The 16,094-nt window shown below is 39.1% G+C and overlaps 1 protein-coding gene across 8 annotated transcripts in view; it reads right to left on the bottom strand.

The window, feature by feature from the left end:
- Positions 1–16,094, bottom strand: part of col11a1 (collagen type XI alpha 1 chain) — a 98,165-nt gene that overhangs the window by 66,367 nt on the left and 15,704 nt on the right. The window contains exons 5-9 of one of the 8 annotated variants that reach the window (XM_023326576.1): positions 9,842–9,967; positions 8,359–8,451; positions 5,837–5,935; positions 2,352–2,633; positions 720–785 (exon numbers count right to left, since the gene is read on the bottom strand). In XM_023326576.1, the coding sequence (XP_023182344.1) occupies positions 720–785; positions 2,352–2,633; positions 5,837–5,935; positions 8,359–8,451; positions 9,842–9,967 (666 nt within the window). Of the gene's footprint in view, positions 1–719; positions 786–2,351; positions 2,634–5,836; positions 5,936–6,157; positions 6,347–8,358; positions 8,452–9,841; positions 9,968–16,094 lie in introns of all 8 variants that reach the window. The other 7 variants (XM_023326579.1, XM_023326581.1, XM_023326578.1 and 4 more) reach the window with 7 other exon arrangements.

The raw sequence follows: 16,094 nt of genomic DNA, 5'->3' as shown, positions 1-16,094 counted from the left end.
AGAGCAAAAGCACAGAGTTATGCCTTGCTGCCCCTCCCTCACCAGTTGCTGAAATAAAGCTCCTGCATTTGTCCCTCGCTTACGAAAAGAGACACACCTGGTTTACGTCTTTTAATGGGCCAACCTCAGGCTAGATATGAGCCATATTAATCAGTTTTATTGATTATGTTTCTGTCTCTCTCATCACAAAATGGCGTAATATATATTTTTTCAAACAGAACCTGAAAACATTAATTTAAAAAAATGTTTAATCCATATTTTTTGTTTCGTTCAGGTATATGTACCACAATCCACATAATACATTTAATGGATAACATGAATTAATTTAGTAATATTCTAGTAGTAATATGAATTATTTTATGCTTTTCTGTTTCAAATAAAAATGAATTAGGTTCTGTTATACAATGTTGTTTGATTTTTTTATATATATATATATATATATATATATATATATATATATATATATATATATATATATATATATATATATATATATATATATATATATATATATATATATATATATATATATATATATAATGCAGCCAACTTATTCAAGTTCATCTTACTGTCAGAATGAAAGGAACCTAAAACTACCAACAAAATTGTTGCTCTGGATTATATGTAATTTCACAGTAAAATCTGATGTCTCTATCATAAACACAAGTTATTTAACACAGATCATAGCATTAGCATGTTTTGGACATGTTGGACCTTACAGGTTCGATCACGGCCGGCTCGCCCTTCTCGCCCTTCTGTCCGAAGGCGGCTTGAGAACCAGCAATCTGTAGACACAGCACAAAAGAGAAGACATTGTTTACATAGCAGGTAAAAATATCCAAGAGGCATTTTTAAGTAGAAAGTCTCATTCAATAGTCGGTAGAGGAATCGCGTACAACACAAAGACACCTGACTCTACAAGGAGGTGTTAGTCTTGAAAAGAAAGAACACGCATCAGACTTGAAGGCTTGAAATTAGGTAAAGGTGTCATTGCATCGCAATGTATTGCACTGAGCAGTGTGGGGAAATATTTGTTCTAAAGAAAGACGCATATCTGAACTCATTGGTGGTGTCAGTACCGGAAAAGAGTGCAGATGCATAAGTGGAGCTAATAAATTGGTGGGGGAAACTGAAGATGCTGGTAAACCCAAAAGCCAAACGAACACGAGCTAAAATGTTCTAAAAAGATATTTACAGACACATAAGGACACAAATACTTAAACATTAGAGGTTTATTAGGGGAATGCCTTGAGCTTGACACCCTGCTGTATCTGTGTTTGTGACCTTTATTCTCAAGTATAAAGGGAAGTAGCTCCTGAGTCAGCCAGCTAGCTGTGTTGATGAAGTTTGCTGATGAAGCAAGCAAAAACCGCTATCGCTTTTAAAATGTTTTGTCTGGCAGCATTTTAGGTAAAAAATAAGAAACTGTTGCAAAATAATAATTTGGGAGCACTGTGAGACTGCAACGACTGGCTAATGATTAGCATTCTAAAGATGCTAATGTTAGCACCTGGTTTGTATCTTCTACACAAAAGAGTAGTTCTTAAAAAAAAAGTCTGGAAGGCATTTGGTCATCTTGATTTCAAATTCTGAAACACAATTTGAGATTCATGAACCTTTGCAAAACACAAAGATTATCTAACCCTGACTAAACATAGAGTGAAGGGATGCTGGCCTACGTGTTTATTGTCAAGGTAAATTATATATTGTACATATTGCTTGCTGAAAGCCGAGCCCAAACATTTTGGCAGAAAGCGAAGGCAATAAACCCTAACATCATGTATCCAATAAAGTGCGTGCGTGTCCGGGGTGTGCGCGAGTGTGTGTGTGTGTGTGTGTACTGCGCAGGCAGAGCCAATAATTTAATGGTTGTCTGCAGTGAACAAAGGGAGCTGCATGTTACAGGCTGCTTGTTAAAATAGCACAGATGAAGAGGGAGGGATTGGGTCCAAGTGCTGAGAGATGAGTGGGTGGGGAGGGGCAGTGGGCTTTCCTAGGTATTTATGGGCGTGGCGTAGGTTGGGCCAACATCCACTGATTGTAGGTTGTGTGAGAACAGATGAAGTGTGGCTGAATGTTTCTATAGGACAAAGCGAGACGGAAGAGTATAATTAGCTAACACATACGTTTTGATTCTTTTTAACAGACAGACGCATGCACTTTTTCTGTAGCAGATTCAAATCGAACAACAGAAACAGCAACACTGAACTACTCCACACTCAACACGTCAATGACATATTGCCCAAACCAAGCCAAAAGAAGTCCATGCACTTGGGAGACAGAGGGAGTCCTCTTGCCATGCCGTTCATGCACACACCCCTCCGTCGGCGTGGCCGGGGTGCGATACTTACTGTACTTTCAGAAAAGTCGGTTTCGGCAGCGACCCCGGGCCCCACTTCCTCACCATAGGCTGTCGGGGCTTTAGATGGGAGGGGGCCGTACTCATCGTATGTCCCATAATCATACTTGTTGTCTAACTTGCCCAAGTCATACTCGGTCAGGTCATACTCCTTAAAGTCATACGCTTCCGCACCGGTCTCCGAGTTGTCCCCCGTTTCCAACACAGTGCCGGGCTCCGGAGCGAGAGTAGGGGCTTCGGTGGCGTGCGCCCCGATAAAATCCTCCTTTACAGCCTTCCCATTGTTACACAAGCGAAGAAGGAGAAAGTTAACAATCAGAAACTAAAGAGATAAGGTTGTTAGTTATGAAACTGAGGAAAAAATTACTTTCACAGTCCAACGCAAAGGAATTCATATCCAATGAACCAGAAAATTCAATGTTTTTGGGATTTTTTTGTGATAGACCAACACAAGGTAGTGCATGACAATTTCCTGAGCAAAAAGAGAAGTTAAAAATGATAGAGTTTTAAATTTAATTTTTTTAATATTCATCCCCTTTGAGTAATTGCTTTATAAAACCACCTTGAATTCTCTTAGTCTTTCTTTAAGTCTCTGCCAGCTTTCACACAACTTAAGACAAGAACGGCTTCCGACTCTTCTCTGGAAGATTGCTCAAGTTCAGTAAGATGTCTTCAGATGACATTTATTGTGAAACAGCAGTACATAAATGAACTATATTTGAAAGACTGGATCCAAAACATTTCAAAATATCAATTTTCATGATTCTTATTTGGATCTAGATCTGACCTTTGGCCATTCTAACATAAAACATTCTTTGATTTAAACCATTTCGTTGGCCGTAGCTGTGGCTGTTTGTTTGGAGTTGCTGTGACCTCGCTTCCTCTTTTAGCATCCCTGCCATTTGTGCTCCTTGGTTTTCATGATTTTGTTTGTTTACTAATGTTCCCCAAACAAAACTTCGAAGCCTTGACAGGACGTCTGAGCTATACACTATTCGCTAAATGGATGATGTCTAAGGACACTCGCTTCCACTAGATTTTATTTAGCTGCATCAGAGTAAAGGGGACTGAAATGCCATTCTATTTTTGGGTACAAAAGTAGGGAGAATCTTTCTCCTTCTGTTTTACAATTTGTGTTGGCTTAATCACACAAAATGCCTTTAAAATGCCTTAAAGTTTGTTATTGTAGCATCCTATAATATGTCCACTGTGTATGAAAACCTTTGCAAGGCACTGTAAATGTTACAAAAGCACTTGAGATATTAGGCAACAACAACAAAAGAAATCATGACAATGATAACACTTTATTTTTGGATAATATTACTTGTAGGTTAGTTAAGGTTGGTTGGCTTTGTAACTGCCACATATCTAACTAAACAGACTAAAAGTAATAATTAATAAAGTGCTATCATCACTTTTGTCAACCGTTCCAGTTGGTGGCTTAGTTGACAGAGGAACAGCCATTTGCTTTCTCATCGAGCAGCCAATTTTGTGCCGACTGCAGAGAGAAAGGCTGCCTGATGCCTCGGATCGCTCTCTCAAATATTTGCAAACGCATCAAATCAATCCGTCATGTTGCATCGAGACATCAGGATTTGACACCCAATGAATCATTGTGATGAGTGCGTTTTAGCAGCCTTTAGAGTTGCCTCATGATCTCTGTGTCTGGCATAGACTTACTGTAACCACAGTGACTTGGCAGGACTTTCTCTCACATTCCAAATGGTGATCACTGTGGCTTTAACCTTGCAGCGCAGCAAAGTAGATGCGATTACACACTTGCTGGCAGTAATCCCTCCTGGCCAATAATTCATTTTAAATACCCAGCATAATCACATCTAATTTGCCAAAACAACGAGGCAGCAAAAGCGCGATCATAGCAGGGAGTGAGAGGATTTTCAGTCTGTTGATCATAGTTCTATTTGAAATACTTAGCAGAACTATTGATCAAACTGTGTGATGGACAACGAGGGGGAATATGTTGGCTTCTTTCATACTTGAGTTATTTATAAGGCCACAGAACATTATCTATTTCCACATTCTGAGTGAGTTATGAGTCAGGCTGGTGATGAGATGCAGCAATAATGAGCACACAACGAAACTCTTAAAGCCTAGGTTTCCTTTAGTTGAAGGTGCGCGTAGAGCGTCCAGAAAAAACAGACAGTACAAAGTGAATAGCAAATTATTTCATTTTTGATGACTGGACTACAACGTCTCACCTATCCACATGGAATTTCTCAGATCAGAGTAAAGCATGAAGCATTATGTGTTGAGAAAACTGCTTGCCATAGAAAAACGGAAGCTGGAAACAAAACAGATGAGGATGTATTTGGCTGTTGGCACTTGTGAAAATGTGGTGGAAAACCTTACATTTGTCTTTTATTGCAGTAGAATGATGTTAACCTGAAATTGACTAATTTCTGTACCAACGGGAAGAGACGTGTGAAGTATTAACAACAGAGGAACGTGCCACCAGTACTTATTTTTTCCTCACTGATAAAGGGTGCATTCATGCCATCCCTGTTTAGTCCGCTTTAGTCCGTTTGCCTGGAAAGTCCGGTTCATTTGGGGAGAATTTGGTTCATTTGGGGAGAATTTGGTTCATTTGGTGGGAATTCGCAACCGTATCTCTGATGTGGCCCAAAAAAGGGAACAAAACAAGGTCTTGGTTCAGTGAAAGTTATCTCCGGTGTGATTTGAATCCACATCTGAATGCAAGTGGACCAGACACCACTCCAAAAGCAGTCCAGCGGACTACACAGCAGGGCCTTCTGGGTAATTACAATGAGAATCACATGAGAATCAAGAGCTAGCTGGAGAAATGGCTAAGTGGTCTTTTGCCAAAGACAAAACAAACATACCATCACTAAAATTTGCCGTCAAGCCATTTTTGTTTACATTTCTTGGAGAAGGAAATTGCGATTAGTGTCTTCTTCAGAGGTTTTTTGTGTCATTACCTTTAGTGGTTCTTGGTGCAGCGCCCCCACAGGCGAGGGGGTAAAAAGGTTCCCCAAAAGGTTTGGTGCAACTGAAGATGTAACAAATGTTATGTAACATGTAACCATTGAGATAGTCTCGGTCCCCAATCAAACCGAGACGATCAGGTGTGAAAACAACCTTAACGCACACAAAACATCACATTTCTCCAATTGTTTCAGGTTTGAGATTATTCTACTGCAATAGAATTATTTTAAGGCTTTTAACACATTTTCACATGGTGCATGTGCTATCTTCTCTAGCATCCAGTGGAGAATATAAATTGTTGCTATTAAGTACTGCTTAACATATCCCACGTCCATCACAAGTTCAGCTACATTCTAGGCCTCCAACAAATCAAAAGACACTTCAATTCAATTGAATGGTTGTGTCTTTATCATGTCATACCAGCAGCTCCGTCAAGCGGGTCAAACGTCCCAGAACACCAAACAGTGGCTTTTACTTGGAAATGCAGATTGAGAAGGAAGAAAACAAAATTACCTCGCTTGGTCCGCTCGTGGCAACAGGTGACTGAGTCTGAGTACCATCTAGAGTTCCGTAGTCAATGTCTGTATAGTAATCTCCCTCTACATTGTTTAGCTGAGTCATGTTGGAAGAAAAGGAAAGAAGAATCTGGGTTAAAACAAGGCTCATACCAGAGGTCGGTCGAGGGAGGGTCCTCTCGAGTTCACTACACACTAGGCTACGTCTACAGAGGAGAGGTTAGGGGAACTCTACATCCGCCATCATAGATTCTCCCTTCCTTGTTCAGGGCAAATCTTGATCGGATTCGGCTCTTTTTCCCGGGAGACAAACGTTTACCCTAGAACTGCCTCTGGGTCGCGCCGGCGCTGTGGCCTGGTAGCCCCACGTCGTCTTCTTGTTGTGGAAAAACGTTTTAGCCGGGGATTTATTGCCAGTCGACTTTAAGGGCTTATGCTTAGTTTTACTGGGGGACTTTTTGGCCATCTTCTTTTTCGTGGAGACACTACGTTTGATTCTCTGTAAGAGCTGATGGCGACAAAGACAAATCAAGACAATACAAACATATAACAGCAACAGCAGTCCTCTCAACTCGTGCACAGGCTTATTATGAGTCCGTGAAAAATTTGCGCATCGGCCGAACCTGTTCAAAAATCAAAGGGAGGGACGATTAAGTGACACAAAAGATTTATATAAAGTACGCACAATAGATCTAAAACAGTGCACACCCCTCTTTAAATGCTAGGCGGAACATAAAAGATCATGATACGCCACTTTAAAAACTTTTCCAGCTTTATTAGAAAATATATTATGTATAATTAAACTGAAAGAGAGAGAGAACGGTTAACGTAAATCTGTAAAGTGTTGACGAATTGAAAAACAATCCACGCATGTCTAAATGTGAGGATGTAAAGACGAAGCATGTCTTGCTTGTTATCTGCTCTTGTTCTGAATAATGTGTAGATGGAATTCACAGTGTTCTGCTGCATCAGGATTGGGAACGCGTTTTGCTTTTGTTCATATTTATTAAACTGAAGCATGCTAAAGCCGCATCATAGCTGCGTCACTGCTGTGATATTTGCAGTTGCATCTGTGTATGCTGCAGGATTAAATGCAACAAAAGGAAATGACTGTTTTTTTTCCACATTCACACATTTCAAGAGCAAATTGTTTTGAATACTCTTGCTTTTGGTAATACTAAATTGGATGAACCTGAAATAAACTTTTTGTGTCCTTGTAAGAATTCTCTCAAATTTTCTCCTCAGCTAAAAACGCTAAGCTATATGTAATATAGGAAGCTAAGAAAGCTAAGTTGTAGCTCAGCCTAAGCATGCAAACCAGGATTACTATGATTTATACAAAGGTATCAGTCAGGAGAAGGGTCCAAAAATTATTGGTAATTAATTGGGCAAAACAGAAATGCTGGCACAAACACTGGTTGTGTTCTAGTTATGAAAATAATCTCCAGCATTCTCCGCACAATCTTTTCTCTCCCAGGCGTGAATATTTCCTTTTTAAGAAAAGTCATATCCAGAAAACATAAAAACCTGACTAAAATCTCCAAAAATGTCGTGGGAGAACATGTTTTACGGCCTGCTGAAACCAAACATGAACAACATCGGTTTCTTTTTTTAAGATGGATAAAATTGTGAACGGATCCAAACACCAGTCACTTTTTACCCAAAAGCACAAGGTCTCTGCTAGAATAGGGATGAAGAATGATTTAACTTTCCATCACGACAATGACGCCAAGTATTCATCCAAGTCAACAGGAGCCCAATCCAGGATGCACACCAACATGGTGGAAAACTGAATCAAAAGGCCAACAAGTATCAGACTGATGGTTTGCACACTTATGGAGCTAGGTTGTCAAATGCTACTTTAAATATAGATATAGCTTAGATTTAGACAACCATAAGATTTAAAAACCTGTCTCTTTATTTTTCCACCATGACTTCATTGTTTTACTTCAGAAAAAATGCATATTGGGGGTGTGTGTGTGAACACTTCTTAGATCTACTGCGTCTTCAAAACTGTTTGAAGTAGCAAGCAGCCTCTGTGAAACATGTAACAAGCACACTTTCAGCACATCTTTGGAAATAGTGTAGGTATTAGGAAGTCAAATTTGCTGCATTTTCCTAAATTATATACAATCCAGCTGATATTCTATATTGCGCTTACATTATTTTTGAGGACATGCTGAAATGCAAAGGCACACTTGAAGCAGGTAGAATCAGCAAAGACAGTTTCAGACAGAAGGACAAACAGTGTGTGTCTGCATGTACACTCAGATTCACTCCTCCAGTTCTACACCGTCAGGAGATTATTCATGTCCATGAATGTGACTCTTGTCAGTGAGACAATATAGTGGAGCGCTTACTCTGACTCTTTTTTTGTGTGTTATTATTATGCAAAATACAGTGTTTTTTTTTTTTTTTTGAAACACTGAGCGCACATGAAGTCACAACTCTGAGACAAACAGAGGAACGGGGAACGACAATAAGCAAAAACAGCCTTTCTTTTCACTTTTGTTTATTTACCTGTTTTTCAGAGTATTCGTCAGTCGGGACGGAGTCTGTTGGTCCTTCAGAGTATTCATAGAACTGTCTGTAATCTATATCGTCAGTAATGTACTGGAGTGGTGGAAAATGGCAGAGAAGAGACGGAAAAAAGAAGAAGAAGAAGAAGAAGAGTGGGCGGGTTTTAGTTTCTAGCAAAAGCATTAAAAATTTAATTTCAGCGAGAAGATAATACGGTACGCATCATCTTCAGCAGGTTACAAGTTCAAACACTTGAAGCCATTAAAGTTTTGTGTTTAGGAAACAGTTCCAAATGACATTTTATGCAATGCGATAAAATGGAGACGTTAACAGAAAAAGCAAGTAAAGACTGTATTAATAATTATGCTAATTAACAAAACAGCACAACGTCACGATATAATACAGTTCAGATTTACAGGTAGACAACCGAAACATGGATTGGATAACTAAATAACAGCTGAAACCTGCTGGGTTGGTCTGAACCTACAAACATGAGCAGATGGAGGGTTTAAAAGGCTCATAAAAAAAACTCCTCAGAACCAAAATTACCAGCTGCGTTCAAGCGATCTCGTCATGGAACTTTTCTCACTGGAAGCAGCTGCAAAACAAAAGGTGAGCCTCCTAGCAAGCAGCACGCCGTCTCAGTGACGTGTAGCTCTGAGGTATCCTGCGAGTCGTGACCTAGCATGGAACCGACAACTGGTGTCGATTTATGGTTTTAAAAGCTTTGGATGATTCTCCCCCACCTGTTGCTGTGTATTTCCCAGACAGCTACCTGAAGGATGGTTTCTACACCTTTTATTTGTTCCAAAATAATGACAAATTTGACTGTTTGGAATGATTCCTAAACACAAGAACCACAGATATATACGAGTCCGATTTTCATGTTTTATGTTGAGTCAACTAACTTGGCAATTGACTGATAGCTAACTGGAGTGTTTTCATTAAAATAATAGTGATGCGCTGAAAGGAAAACACATGCAGAGCAGTAATCAAGTCAAAACTTGACAAAAAACATATACATTTTGCATTTAAGAAAAAAAAACAACCTGTCTGCAAATATGTTCTTCCTAGAATTCCTTAAGTGGCTTAATTGTAGCTTTAAAATTTTCATACAAAGCTTTTGATATCCAATTATTAATCATTTAATCAAATAATAGACGGATTAGTGTTATCCTTTGCGGCAAATCAACAAATGGGCACTAAAAGAATGATACGTTATTGCATTTTAGGCAATGGCATGATTAGTTTCTGACAAGAGAATTGAATTAATTATTTATATGTATTTCTAGTATAACATCAAATATGCTCAAAAAGTTAAATGAAAAATCTACAGAATGCGCCAAATTTCTTAATACAATTAATTGATTAATCATCAGAATAATCAATTATTAAAAAAAATAAATAAATAAAACTTGCCAACTGCAGCTGTACAATTTACTGTAAGAGTTAGATTAATAAGGAGCTCTGCTTGTTGGCTGACCTCTTCGTCTGGCTCCTGGGCCTGAAGCGAATCCTTGTGCGGCGTGTCACAGTCTGGGCTGTAATGGTCACAGTAGTCATATGCTGCTTTAGGATCAGCAACAATCAGGAGCTGCTGGATGTCCCCCTGCAGAAAACAGAAACATACGAGTCAGCTATTCCCCATTTCTTGCATCTTCTTTATCGGTTTAAGTAGATACTCGACATTTTGACATTTGGATGTTTGCGCGGTTGTTTGTGCGGCAGAATTCAAACTTGACCTGTTAAATGCACTTTATCAGCGCAGGGTGCGTTGATAAAGTGGCACAAATGAATATCAAAAACACAATTTCTTTAGTCAGTAAGTTTATAAAAGTGTTAGTAAACTTAGGCACCTGCAGACAAAGTTCTGTTTTAAGAGGGATATTTAAAGTGATCAGAAACTCAGAAAGCTGATTCTATTCCTCTCATTAGGTGCTAAGGGGTTAGCGAATTGCTAACAGTTTGCACTAACAACGCCAACCTTCAGGGTGGAAGTTGTTAGGAAATGAAAAAGATGAACTGAATGTTCATTTAGGCGCCAACCTTTAAAGTGAGACTCCAGCAGATAACAGAGAGGCTCAATGTATTTATTAGCAAAGTTATTGTTTTATTAATTTGAGCTATTCAACTCTGCCCTGGAAAATGATGGATTTGGAAATAATGGGAGCATTTTGAAAATATCTCACTTAAGGAGCTAAATTCCCTGTATAAAACACACCGATGCTGCTTTTTAAAAAAGGCTAGCAGTGGTAATTGCTGGCGGAAGATGCTAAACACTTTGTGTTTGCTTTAAAATAATGACTGACTACTCTCACACAGTGTGAAGTTGCATCAGCTCCTAATATGAAGGCGAATGAACGGTTTGAAAAAAATGTAAAACACTGAGGCTGCTGTTTTAGAAACAGTAGCAGTGCTAAGTGCTAGCAGAAGATCCTAGTGGGATCTTAAAAACCTAAATTCACAAACTCTTGGAAATTTGTTCTAAAATAATAAACACATTCACTCAGTGGTGGGGAAAGCTAGAATCAAACTCACAATATTTCAATTATTTTTAATTCATAATATCTCCATTTCTAAAGAAATAACTTCATAAATGTACTGTCAAGTAAAACCTTTACAAAACTAGAAACTGAATATTAAACACATTAACATAACAGTAATACATCCTATTACTGTGTTTAATTAAAAGCCTGCATTTTAGCATTTTTGCATCTGCACTTTGTGCAAATGTGCACAAATTTGCCAAGAAATTGATAATGGCAATATGATATGACTTATGTAATCATATTTTATATTTCACAACTGCACAACACTGTTTACTGTTTATGGACGCTATTTCAGAATAGCGTCCATATTCTTTATTACTAAAACGTTGCACCATTATGCATGACACCACTCGAGCAAAGTGTGGCTTTGTTACTTCAGCCAAAGTACACAGCTCCTCTGTCAGACAGTAAACACAGTAGTGAACGCATGTCAACCGTCTTTGGAGTCTGTAATTGGTTGAACCGAATTCCTGAAAGGCTGGTGTTTGAGTCGTCGTTTCCTCGCAGACAGCTGATGAGGTGGAGTTACGAGCTGGTGTTTGGTCGAGGCCGCTGGCAGGTGAGAACACATACACAGCTGCTCTTGCAGAAGGACAAAATCCTGACTCGCGTTAATTAAGCGGGAGGACGGAGAAGAGTATCTGGGTGAAACACATGAGAAACGAAGCAGGCTGCAGCATGCTGAAACGACGTGTGTGTAGGCGTGTGTACGTGTGTGTATATGTATGAGTGTGTATATCCTCTCTTTGTACAGGAGAAAAGTATTTCATGGATGTCTACTATGCACTTTGACGTAACAACCATGTTACTTAGGCATGTTCCAAGAGAAAATAGGCAGTATTCCCTAAAACTTTCTCTGTGAACATATCCATAAACATCTTTACTTTGACAGCCCAAAGACTCCACCCAGAATGATCAGCCTATATGTACAGTTTGTTCTAACATGAGCTTTGAAAGAGTTCGCCTTCTAGATCAAAAAAATCTTACATGTTATGCCAGCGTCAAGGTCCGAATCAAGACATATTACAAAACTTAAATAAATTTGTGTAATTAATAATTACACAATGATGATATACAGTGACTTACATAAGCATTCAAAACCTCTTGTCCTGTTACAGCCTCAAACAGCTCTGGTCTTCTCTTGGATTATACATAATAATCCTACACAAATTAATGGACAACCATGAAGTGCAAGAGAAATAATAAATACATTTCTGATGTATTTCTTTAATCAAAACATATCTAAAACGTTTACTCTGAATAAGTAATTAGCATAACGAGTCCCAATACAAACATATCTTACTGGTCCATCGCCCTCTAAGGGAAAGAGGCCAACTGCAATCTGACTTTGACATCCCTCTAAATTTAAAAGTCATGCAAGTGGAGTATTAATCTGAGACCCAGTATTAATGGAATAATGGATATAGCAAAACATGGAGCAATCCTGGTAGAAAACCTGTCAGAGACTGCAAAAGTCTTGAGACGCTTTTGAGCAGGACAACAACCCCAATCATAAAGCCAGAGTATGAATGGTATAAATCAAAGCATATGTGCTAGAATGGCCCAACTGACTATGATTCTATGACGAGAAAATGCTGTTAACAGGCCTCAAGCCAAAAAGAAAAGATCAAGACTCACTTTGAGCGAGCTTATCCCGCATACGTCCAACATGAGTGCTTGAACCCTGAAAAGAGTCGACTTTAACTAGGACACATCTGAGAGCTACACGTTTGCGCCGGTGGACAAAGTGAACAAAGTCCGTAATCCGATGATTACATCTCTGAAGCTTCTCGGTTTCACTGGACAACATTGAACAGCAGAAATGAAAAATGATCATAAAGGAGTCAAAACAAAGGCTCATAAACTGTGCCGTACGTGTTCATGATGCATAAAAATAACACTAATAGTTTCTCTTCCACAAAATAAGACTGACGGGTTAATAAAACACTCACTGCTACACCTGCCAAGATTGTCACAACAACTTAGGACGCATAGCTAATCAGAATCATCTCACAAAGCCACAAAGACTTAAGAGGGAAAAAAACCCCAGTAAATCCATGAAAGGAACATTAACAAGTACACAGAAACCAGAAAAGAGATTAAAACCAAGCAGCCGAAATGGTAAAAGATGTTTTGGGAAGGAAGACACCTGGGGTTCATTACACTGAGACTGTCAGTCTATCGTTTTATTGTGGGCTGCTGAAAAAAGAAGCCTCACCTCACTTCAAAAATACTCCTCACCAGAAAACGGCGCTGTGCAGGCGAGCGAGCCTTAATGGCTCTACTGACAGGGGTCAGTGAAAAGACGGGGTGAAAATGAGGAGCAACTTTAAAGTAGACAATGGAGACTCTTAAAACTGTTGGACAAATCTGCGTCACTTTATAAATGTGCTTAATTATTAAATATCTTATTTAATGAAAACACCACATTTACAAAATTGTGGCCTTTTTTTTTTACGTTTTGCATGTGTTCTGCTGTACTTTTTTTTAACGCGCATTTGTAATAGAATCGCAGCTTACGGTGCGCAGCAAAGGTCAAAGGTTACAGCTGTGCAAGTGTGGAAATGTTGGATTACTCCGCAAAAGGAGTAATCCACAAACCAGCAGTACATCTCCGCTAAATTCCTCCTGCATGTTGTAGCCGTAGAGCGGAGATTAACTGGTTAAATCAAAGCCACACACTAATCAGCATGGCTCCAAAAAGCCACAGCCACTTATAATCAGACACGTCCATGTGGTCTCCACATCAACGAGGAAAGCCTTACCAACAAACCAAGAGAAGACAAAACAGTGCCTACACCATGCCGTTCTTTCGTGTAATTATAGCCCTTGAACTTATTATGACATTTTGACAAAATTGCCATAGAAATCAATGTGTTCAGTGGGATTTTTATGGGACAGACCAACATGAAGTAGCACATGATAGCAAAGTGGAAGGGGGGGGGGGGGGGTTGCATGGTTTTTCAAAATGTAAAATAAAAATTGGAAAAACCTGCAGCTGCATATCCTTTGGTTTATGTCTAGAGACTAAAATGTTTGTCTATGCCTTTTTGTAAAAAAAAAAAAAAAGCTCAAGAACAGTTGGACAGACGGGTCACGTGAACGGCACTTTAAGAGTCTTGCCACGTAGTCAAAATTGAAATTGGATCTGGTGTTTGATTGGGCTAATGTAATAGATGAATATGTTTTTACCTAACTGCATCCTTATAGAACTAAATGTGTATTTAGGGATGTAATGATCTAAAAATTTGGGCTGATATCGATATCCGATGTTAATTACAAATGCACTGATCCGGAATTATTAGCTGTATCAGTCCCAGGGTTGAAAAAAGTTCTGGATTGGGTATCGGTGACAATGTGCCAGAATCATAAGGGCGGACCTATTCATCCTAAGCTTTGTGCTTTAAACACAAAGCTGTGTTGTTTATTCTATGTTGGCTCTTATACTCCTAATTCCAACTTTCTACAAATTAAGATTGAGTTGTTTTTACATTGTTTTTGACCAAGCTTGTGAAGCTACCGGTGTATTTCAGTGTGCTGTACTGCTGGAGAGTTAACAAACACATTTAGAATTCAGTACATTTATATCTGCATTTATAAAAAAAGAAATGATTTAGGTCAAGTCAGCACTCTTTTTCAATATGAGATTGGTATCGGCCCAAACTAAAGCTTAGAAATATGTATCGGTAACGTAAATGAAAAAAGTCGGTGCATCGCTGATATTTTTATTTCTGTTATGGCTGATAAGCAACATTTACCAATACGACATAATATGATTATATCTATTTTTCTTTTCTAAACTGGAAAAGATTAGATCACCATCAACATCGTTTCATCTAAGCATTTACACTTTTGTGTCACTGTCATTGTCAAATGACCAAACAAAGAACATTATGGCAAAATTCCTCCCCTCCACCTCCAGAAACACAAACAGCAACAAGGTGTAAATAAACATTGGTTGTTAATATCAGAGTAACTCTACTTATCTGACCGACACAATACAATATAAAAAATGACCCAAAATGGACCATAACAACGTTAATGCCAATCTGTTCCTAGTTTAATGTTGCCAAACCTTCGGCTCTCAATCTTTTAGCCTTTGTCTTTCAGAAATGGCCTCCATTGACATCTGTGAATCTTTTTATAAACTCTGACCACCTTCCCTGACAAAACGATGCTGCCATAATCAAGCTGTATGAGATGTATTGCAGGGTTTCCCCCAGTGTATTATAAGCCTGGCGGGCCACCAGGCATTACTTGTGCCCCCACCAGGCTAAGCATTGCATATTTATATCAGTTTTTTAAAAATGTTTGCATTTTATAAGACTTTACAGTTGGTCTTCAGGTGTTAATCTTCCAATCTTTCAATAACACATGATTATCAAGTGGTATTTTTAAAATTTCAGTCAACTTTAAACATGTTTTAACTCAAAAACACGACGGCCCGCTGAATGACTGAGTGTCCTAGCGCCCAACCACCGGGCGTAGCAAGTTTTCTGGGGGAAACATTGTATTGTATGTTTTCTATGACATCCTGCATGTTCATTTTCGGCCTTTGGTACCTTCCTGCCCGGAAAACAGCAAACTGAATTTGTCAGTGCTTTCTTGCCCAAAAAGTTATGAATATATAACCAGTCAAGACACCAGAACATTTTTACAAATGCAGTCTCTTTTTGCATGCTATACAATTCTAACGGTTAATAGGGACAGGTAGACAAAACAAGTGGAAACAGATCTAAACTGAAGTGAAAAGTAGGCAATCTGCTGTCTAAAATCAACAAACATGCACACGTGGGGGGAGAAAAAACTGTCAGGAAACATCCTTCACTGCGACTATTTCAATAAGAATTCACTGATCACAAGCAGACAACTCCGAACAAAAACCATAGCGTGTGTATGTCGGATGTGTCTCCAGGCAACGCTGGTGGCTGAGGCTTTCAGCACAATGTACTCCTTCAGCTCAGATGACTGAAAGGCAGCAGGTAAAGGCCCAGGTATGCCTCTACATGTGAGCCCGACTCAGACAGGCCGTGTCCGCTGGGCATGAATAGACGGTCTCATGCGTTAGGCACACGGGGGAAGGCCTCAAGGTAGGAAGGGTACGGAGGGAGGAGGAGGTACGCATGGGGAGAGAGAGAGAGAGCGACAGGAATATTTGAGGAAATAAAGGAGGCCTGATAGCCGGAA

This window comes from Xiphophorus maculatus, chromosome 21, assembly GCF_002775205.1.
Source record: "Xiphophorus maculatus strain JP 163 A chromosome 21, X_maculatus-5.0-male, whole genome shotgun sequence".
NCBI lineage: Eukaryota > Metazoa > Chordata > Actinopteri > Cyprinodontiformes > Poeciliidae > Xiphophorus > Xiphophorus maculatus.
The sequence above is the reverse complement of the archived record's forward strand: the minus strand, read 5'-3'. Positions and strand labels throughout refer to the sequence as shown.